Source organism: Vipera berus (assembly GCF_964194415.1).
Source record: "Vipera berus genome assembly, chromosome: 8".
Taxonomy (NCBI): Eukaryota; Metazoa; Chordata; class Lepidosauria; order Squamata; family Viperidae; genus Vipera; species Vipera berus.
Window position 1 is genome coordinate 15,912,091 of NC_138211.1, and position 8,533 is coordinate 15,920,623.

Sequence of the window (8,533 nt, forward strand, 5' to 3'; positions counted from 1 at the left end):
GGCTTTCATTCCCCCAGCGGCATTTTACAAAGTCAGCTTATTGCTCCCAACAATCTGGGTCCTCATTTTACCTACCTCGGAAGGATGGAAGGCTGAGTCAACCTTGAGCCTGGTGGGACTCGAACCTGCACTAATTGCAGGCAGCTGGTGTTACTTAAGGAGGAATTAGCCCACTGCTCCACCAAGGCTCTTTTTGCTAGCTTGACTCCTAACATGACATGACATGACAGCCTTATTGGAGGCCAGGGACTGTCAATCATTTTGCACAGGGGATGATGCTTTCATCCACATTGACTGCCAAGTTGGGTGCGGTCATCCGCCCAACATTTATCCAGAAGAAAACTGGAACAACTGCTTAGTTTTTCAGGATGTTGTCTTACTATCTTATCTTTTTCCCTTTTCCAAAAATATCTCGGGGCTGAGGGGGTTCCACACATTGCCTAAAAATGTCATTGGACTTCTTATATCTTACTGTTTATATCTGCAGCTAACTTCATATTCATTACTTAATTCAAAGACCCCCCCCAAATAAATTGAAATCAGGAAGAGCAAGGAGTTGGGTGGTCCTCATGTAAAGACCTAGGCTATACTGAGGTCAGATCCATTGGAAAAAAGATTGTTCTAGTCTATTTTTCAATCACCTAGACCACCTAATGCCTTGATCTTGAATACTGAAAGGACCACCTATTTTATACCAGCACTTCCCTATGTCCCTTGACTAGGACTAGGAGAGAGGATGTTCTAAAAGTTGGATTTAAAAGTTTCTCTGATGTTTTTCATTTGAAATACTCAAGACCAACTGCTAGTCAGCACAAGTAACAGTAAGTAATACTCAAGCGGAACAACTTGTTGTAGTCCCAAGAATAAGGGGATCACATTTCCTATATGACGTAAAATAGGTTTTCCCTCCCCCTCCATTCTTCTGAAATTAGAGCGATCATTTATGTTTTGGAGGTAACGCTATGCTATTATCTAATCCCTGCTCACTCTACTATCATACCATTTAATTTTGTTAAGGTCCCAAAAGATGCAAGCCAACTAACAAAAATAACCTAGACTTGTGTTCCATCCCTGGACAAAGGGCTTTGTATAAGTAGAGATTTTAGGGTTCATATAACTGTTGAATATTATGTCCTATTGCTTGCTACATGTTTAGCACCAGAATGCAAGGGTTTTAACCTCCAAAATTGAGGAACCAAAGAATCAAACAAGAGAAGCCAACATCTGAACGGCATGGCGTGGCACGTCGTAAAGGGAAAAAAATGACAAGGACGGCAGAGAAGAAATGACTCACTGCAAATTCATTCTCAGGATGTTTTTCTCCTTTTCTGAAAGGCCGCGAGTGTTGGAACTGTTGCACTTCATTGGATCTATAAAAGCTAAAGCAGCAGATGAGAACAACTTAAAATAAAATCTCAGCCAACACCCAAAATCTATGTCTGATGTCAGCACTGTTAACAATCCAGGCGAGTGGATGTTGAAAACAGTAGAGCACATGAATGCATAATAAACAGATACTTCACGCAACTTCCTATATTATTGTGGTTTGTTCAATTTTGGCTAAATATGGCTGAACTAGAATAGAATAGAATAGAATAGAATAGAATAGAATAGAATAGAATAGAATAGAATAGAATAGAATAGAATAGAATAGAATAGAATAGAATAGAATAGAATAGAATAGAATAGAATAGAATAGAATAGAATAGAATTAGAATGGGACCTTGGAGGTCTTCTAAATCCAGCCCCCCGCTCAAGCAGGAGACCCTATACCATTTCAGACAAGTGACTGTCCAGTCTCTTCTTTAAAATCTCCAGTGATGGAGCTTATTTTACTTATTTTATTCAACAAAAAAAGTTAAACTATGGTTTAGTGCAGGGGTCAGCAACCTGAAACAGTGAAAGAGCCACTCGGAACCGGTTCCCTCACAAAAGGAAAAACTGGGAGCCGCAAAAAAATGTGTGCGCATGTGCGTACATGCACACATGCGCAGAACAGGGTTTGATTGAAGAGTGGAGCCAAGGCGAGATATGCACCTACCCTGCATATTTGAATTGATTGTTTGAACTTTTTTAGTCCCACTTTTTTTTGGGGGGACTGCACATGGCAGAGGACTCCGGAGCCGCGGGTTGCAGACCTGTGGTTTAGTGCCATATAAGAATCAGGGTATTTAAATGATCTGATACTGTATAATGCTCCATCTAAACATTTCAAAATCATAGTTCCAGATACCGGTATATCCCTATGAAACAACCAGACCTCTCTTCAATGGGGGCAGGTTTATTCATGCCTTCAGCTCAATAGCACTAGCACATAGTGATAGCATTTAGACTTATATACCACTTCACAGTGCTTTACAGCCCTCTCTAAGCAGTGTACAGAGTCATCATATCGACCCGAACAATCTGGGTCCTCATTTGACTGACCTTGGAAGGGTGGAAGGCTGAGTCAACTTTGAGCCGGTCAGGATCAAACTCCTGGCAGTCAGCAGAATTAGGTTAGAATTCCTAATTCTAACACTGCATTCTAACCACTGTGCCACCATGGCCCAGAATGTAGAAGTCAGTCTTTCTGCATTTTGATTTTTATGAAAACCAGGCAAAGCAGCCCTTAGCTAAGTAATTTGTTTCTAGATGCAGAGAGATAAATTGGGAGTGAATCCTTACTTTAGAATCTGCTCTGGAACAGGCTTGTCTTTGTAGCTTGGAGGAAGGTTCATGACAGGCTTAACTAAAAAACACTGTATGTCTGCATGTACAAATTAAGGAAAAAAGGAATGAGAAGGTGACCAGAAGGTGGATACGCAGATCCTATGATCTCATTAAGAAGTAAATGAATATTTAAATGGGAAGGGTTACAATCACCACAATGGTTTTTCTCCATGCATTTAATCAAGTAAGTTATAATCCTAGTGATGGCATTCAGACATTCTAAGCTTGATAAATTTCAACTATGGTTACTTTTAGAATGTGTTTTATGGTATTGTGTGAATCCAGGCTAATAGCTAATTTTTATTTCAGTGTGATACAAGAATGCAAAACCTTGGCAACCAGGTTAAGCGTCTTGTGTAAATACAGCCAAAAGCTGAGTGAGTAAGGCACCTGACTTATTGGCAATTGTGTTGAATATCTTTATCCAATATGAACACTTCCAGATCTCATTTGGGATAGTCGTAATACAGAACATCTGAAGAGATCAAGATGGAAAGGGCTGGTGTAGATACTTTATACTGACTGAGAGGTTGTACTTAGCATATGGTTGACCACACTAATTGTGTACGCAGAAATGTACTGTATGCAAGCTTTCCTTAGTATTTCTATTTTTTTTAAAAAAAGAGAAAGATATGTTTCTCTCTTTTTCATAGGTGAAAAGTGAGACATATGCTGAAAATGATCATTGCCAAGTTAAGGTTGTAATACTGGGCCAGGTGGAGAAATAATCTGAGCTAATGCTCTGTTTACAGATGTACCTACAATAAGGATACCTTACAGTATTAACTTTCTAAGGAATATGAAGGAGACCTGAAATAGTCTGGAAATATCAACCAATGTGCAGGATAAAGAATCTAGATGACAACTCAAGGAATAGTCAACCTTGAGAAAATGGAAAAAGAGTGGGGAAGTGAGGCATTTGGAAAAAAAATTGATAACCCACAAGCAGGTTAGATAAAAGCCCAACAATGAAATCTATGACATTAATCTGTTTTGAGCAACAGAATAATGGAAATTGGACTTATTTTTCAAATTCTCAGAACTTAGCAGGCAACCTAAATGAAATCCAAAATTGGTTTACAGTTGGTTTCCAAGCCTAGCTTTGGATCCAGGCATCCAACCTCTGTCTTTAATGCCTAGTTTATGCTGGACTTCAGGCAAACCATTTGGATCTCAATGGCAAACAGACCAGCTAAATACACTGTATAGTCCATTTCTGATACCAAAAGTGAGCCGGGTAAATGGTAAATGGTCATCAACCCTCCCATCATCAACTTTGCCAGCTTTCTACTCTCCGTATCAGCTTTGTTGTCTAGTTAGTTCCTATATTCTCTTCCTTCCCAAAAGATACATTGCTTAAGAGAAGCTTTGACATCTTCCGTTGGTGGGACGGTGCTGCTCATTTTCTCAGCATTTGGAAACTGGGTGAGCAATTTGACAATGAAGTCCTCCCTCCTTTCATATTCCTTTCCACGGTAGATGAACATCTTGTTCTAAAAGAGGCAAGTATTACAAATTAAATTGGGAGAACCACAACATTCTCAGTGTTGGGGAAAATAGGAAAACAGAACGGGCCCTTCAAGCAATGGAGTTGTGTGGATGAAACAGGCCTGGGGTGGCTTGAGTCTAAAACAGATTCTCAACATTTCCAATTGTTCAAATGTATACAGGCAGTGCTGCTCATTCAGAGATGAAGCTTTGGATTACCCCAAATCAAACATTCTTCGGTCAATTGGGATTAAAGGTGGGAGTTAGTCATAATTACAGGATTGTAGGCTACATCCCAGGGTTATTCAGGACCATCATTGAGATCCTCTTAGCATCCTTACCCGAAGAAAGGAAGGAAATCCATGGCCAAAATACCCAACAGCAAAATATTCTGGTTGAGGCCTCATTGCTTTCATGATGTTTTCATAGAACGTGGCCCGCTTTTTCTGCATGTACATGTTAAAAAGAAGAAGAGTAGATTGGGTAGTGTTTAAAATTAATTTTTTTTTACGTTTCTTTACCCTAAACACCCATTTGCACTACTGCCATCCCAAGCTTCTAACACATTCCTTGTCTCTCAACCAGGAACATAAGAAATGCCTTTGGGACCCATACTATTGGCAATTCCTCTCAGTATTTCTCACCCAGTAGACAGTTAAAGACCTCCTTCTCTTACCAAGAGATTTCCAAGGCTCTCATAATCAAAGACTTTGTTCTCATACATGTCAGCCAGTTCTTTGCTTAGCTGGATGGCCTTCTCCCACATCTTCCAGAAGTTAAAAGGAAAAGATAAAACAGATCATTCCTTCAAGAAAAGGGATGAATTAAAGCATATTCTGTATGGCTACTCAATATTATTTGTGATCTTCTACTTTAATACCATTTGTGATCTTCCATATTCATTCTGGTGGGTTCTAAGGGCTGAAACTGCCCTCCCTTCATTTTTCCAGTGAGTCTTGCGTGTTCCACCTTTGTGCTCGTTGATGGCCATGTACATTGAAATGAAGCCTTTGTATAGATGGCATATGCATCAGAATAAGTTCAGGACTTTCACGTTTTCCTAGTCCTTCGCATGCATCATAGGTACTCAGTATTTTAAATTGTAAAAAATATACTGCTTTATCTTTTCAAGAGTAAAGAACTTTTTTTCCATTTCAAAATAACAGGAGACTGCCCCAGTGGTAGGATCAGAAAGGCCTTTGTGGATTAAAAAAAAAAAAGGCGAAGGCATGTCTGCCATTCCTAGCTCTCTGGAGAAGGCTCTGATGCTGGGAAAGATTGAAGGAAGAGAAGAGGACAACCAGAGCAAAGGTGGAAAGACTCAATTTACCGGAGCAACTGCTGGAAGAGCTGAAGGACCAGGTTAGGGAGAGATCATCATAGACAAAAATCCATGTGGTCACTAGGAGTTGACTATAACTTGATGATACACATTGTTATCAATAAATAATTGTGAAAACAAATGATTAAGAGAGGCCATCCTATTAGTTTGAAATTCCAGCAAGACCAGTAGTAAATAAAACAGCAATCATGTCCACCCCGTTCCTATCAAGGTGCCTGAGACAGACTCACTTTGCCTCTGTCGAAGAAGACAATGATTTCTTGGTAAAGCTTCTCCTTGAGTTCCTGTTGTGTGTAGACATAATAGCTGTCCCTCTGAAGCAGATGTTGAGCACATGGCTGATCAGACCACTGGGATAAAAGAAAGACCAGATGGGATTAAGGACATCGTGTGCAATTTTGCTCTAGCTCTTCTTTTACAAGACAGTTAAGGATCTGAGGAATCAGAAAGTGTTCTTTTGATAGATGAAGAACAGTAATCTCTTTATCTTCCACGGTTAATGACTTAGTTGCTGCTGACGTTTTGAACATCCATCTCAGCAGCATGTAAATTGTAATTTGAAAACATAATAACAACCTAGACAAGTTGAGGTTTTTTTGATAGGTGGGTGTTTGGCCAAAGAGGCAAGATTCCACTTGTTTTGGACAGATGTAGCAATTTGAATTGCTTTTGATCCCATCCTTGTTTTGAATTCTCCAGGAGCACTGGAGAAATGAAACAAGATTTTTTTTTAAAAAAAAAAAATTGTCTGGGCTGTTTTATGCACAATCTGATTTCATTTGCTGTATAGATAGAGCTTAGCCATACCTTAACACAGGGTTTCTCAGCCTTGCCAAGTTTAAGATGTATGAATTTCAACTCTCAGAACTGGCTGGGGAGTCCTGGGAGATAATAATAATAATAAGTTGGAAGGGACCTTGGAGGTCATCTAGTCCAACCCCCTGTTCAGGCAGGAAACCCTATACCATTTCAGGCAAATGGCTGTCTCTTCTTAAAAACTTCCAGTGTTGGAGCATTCACCACCTCTGGAGGCAGCTTGTTCCACTGGTTAATTGTTCTGTCAGGAAGTTTCTCCTTAATTCTAGGTTGCTTCTCTCTCTGATTAGTTTCCATCCGTTGCTTCTTGTCCTGCTTTCAGGGGCTTTGGAGAATGGCTTGACTCCCTCCTCTTTGTGGCAGCCCCTGAGATACTGGAACACTGCTATCATGTCACCCCCCTCATCCTTCTCTTCATTAAACTAGACATACCCAATTCCAGCAACCGTTCCCTATATGTTTTAGCCTCCAGTCCCCCAATCATCTTTGTTGCTCTTCTCTGTACCCTTTCTAAAGTCCACACATCTTAAACTTGATAAGGTTGAAAAATGCTGCCTTAACCAAATTCAAATATGATTACTGCAAAGTGTTGTACGTGGGACCTACTCTTCAAGATTTCCCACACTTACCTGAAGTAACTCTGCGTGAAGCAGGAGTGTGTAGGCTGCCTCAGTGTAGCTTTCAGAATCAGTATGCAAATCTCGAAGCTTATATAAGTACCTAGAAAACAACAGCATAAGAGATGCAGAAGTACTATAGTGTTTTGTGACAGCCTATTCAGAAGTCTGAAGATCTGCTGATGTTTACCTGATGTATATATCTTCTCTTTTCTTTTCCTTATAAAAATTCTGCAAAAAGAAAAAAAAACAAGTTTGAGAATAACCAAATGGTTTCAGTAATAGAATGTAACACATGTACAACTTTTGATCCAGCTCAGACATCACCCCAAGCTTGTCAGCTGAGAATCTAAGCTAAGCTTTTGAGCCTGTATTCAGATAGGCAAGCTACAGATTATCAAACTGTAGTTGATGTAAATCAAACTCTGCAAAATACTGTTTGCCAACTTAGACACCATTAAAGTATAGTTCAATCTCCATGCCTGTGGTTTGATGTGATGCTTGAACTGATTCTACACATAGTTCATATGACACACAAAACAGTGTTCAATTAGCACTAATGTAACCTTTGATCCAAATCCTTGCAAGGATAAAACTGATTCAGGCTAGTTACAAGCTATTGGCCAATTAGACTAATTAATATTGGAAACTGGCATGCAAGGAAACCCTAGGAACATGCCATCGTAAGGTTCTCGAGAGTGAAAAATGGCAGCAAATGATAATCACATGACTCCATACCGAATAAAACAAATTGCTTCATATTGCTGAGCCCCAGGGTTACTGGTACAAGTGACTCACTCATCCTTAACTTCCATTTGTAATATGGGAATAATACTGCCTGCCTTAATAGGATTGGTGGTCAACACAACTATACAGAGAGCTCACAAAGCACTTTTCCTGTGAGAGTTGCTGCAGAAGTAATTACAGTGGAAACCACACCCAAGCCAATGTGGGTCTGTGTGACAATGGGTGACAAAGTATCTCCCAACAGACTCACTGGGTGGGTCCGTGGAAGCCATACTTTCCCATTACGTAAAATGGGACAAAAGTGACCTGCCTTACAAAGTAGTGGAGAAGGTGAGCAAAGATGAGAAGCACTTTGCAAGTAAGAAAATGTCCTGCTCAATGTGTCATCTCTTATGATGGCTGGCAGATGTTCTCCTTACATAATAGAAGTGAAACAATTTAGGGAATAAGTGAGCCAGCCAGCCCACCTGCCTCCCCCTCCTTTAGCAGATCCTTTGATTTTTCCTTTGCCATTTCTTTTCCAAGGCCAGGGTTCACATTTACTTATTTGCTATAAAGTCTTTGATTTATGACTTTTGTTTAACTACTGTCCCAAGTCAAAATACCGCTGAATAAGAGACTAGTTCTCACACTTATGACCATTGCAGTGTCCATGCAAACATGTGATCACAATTTGAGCACTTGGCTACTGGCATGCATTTGGAACATGGGCCTTTTTGACAAACACAATTAAACATCATGCAGAAGCTGGCCACAGAATTAATGGCATCCCCTCCCCCATGCCATTAATTCTTTGGCCAGCTTCTGCATT

The 8,533-nt window shown here is 40.0% G+C and overlaps 1 protein-coding gene across 1 annotated transcript in view; it reads right to left on the reverse strand.

Annotated features, from left to right (window-relative positions):
* DOCK5 (dedicator of cytokinesis 5) overlaps positions 1-8,533 on the reverse strand; it is a 107,443-nt gene that overhangs the window by 16,572 nt on the left and 82,338 nt on the right. Inside the window, exons 36-43 of the mRNA XM_081334055.1 lie at positions 7,166-7,206; positions 6,988-7,078; positions 5,773-5,892; positions 4,877-4,966; positions 4,542-4,646; positions 4,064-4,205; positions 2,668-2,749; positions 1,295-1,379 (exon numbers count right to left, since the gene is read on the reverse strand). Coding sequence (XP_081190181.1) covers positions 1,295-1,379; positions 2,668-2,749; positions 4,064-4,205; positions 4,542-4,646; positions 4,877-4,966; positions 5,773-5,892; positions 6,988-7,078; positions 7,166-7,206 — 756 coding nt within the window. The remainder of the gene's footprint in view (positions 1-1,294; positions 1,380-2,667; positions 2,750-4,063; positions 4,206-4,541; positions 4,647-4,876; positions 4,967-5,772; positions 5,893-6,987; positions 7,079-7,165; positions 7,207-8,533) is intronic.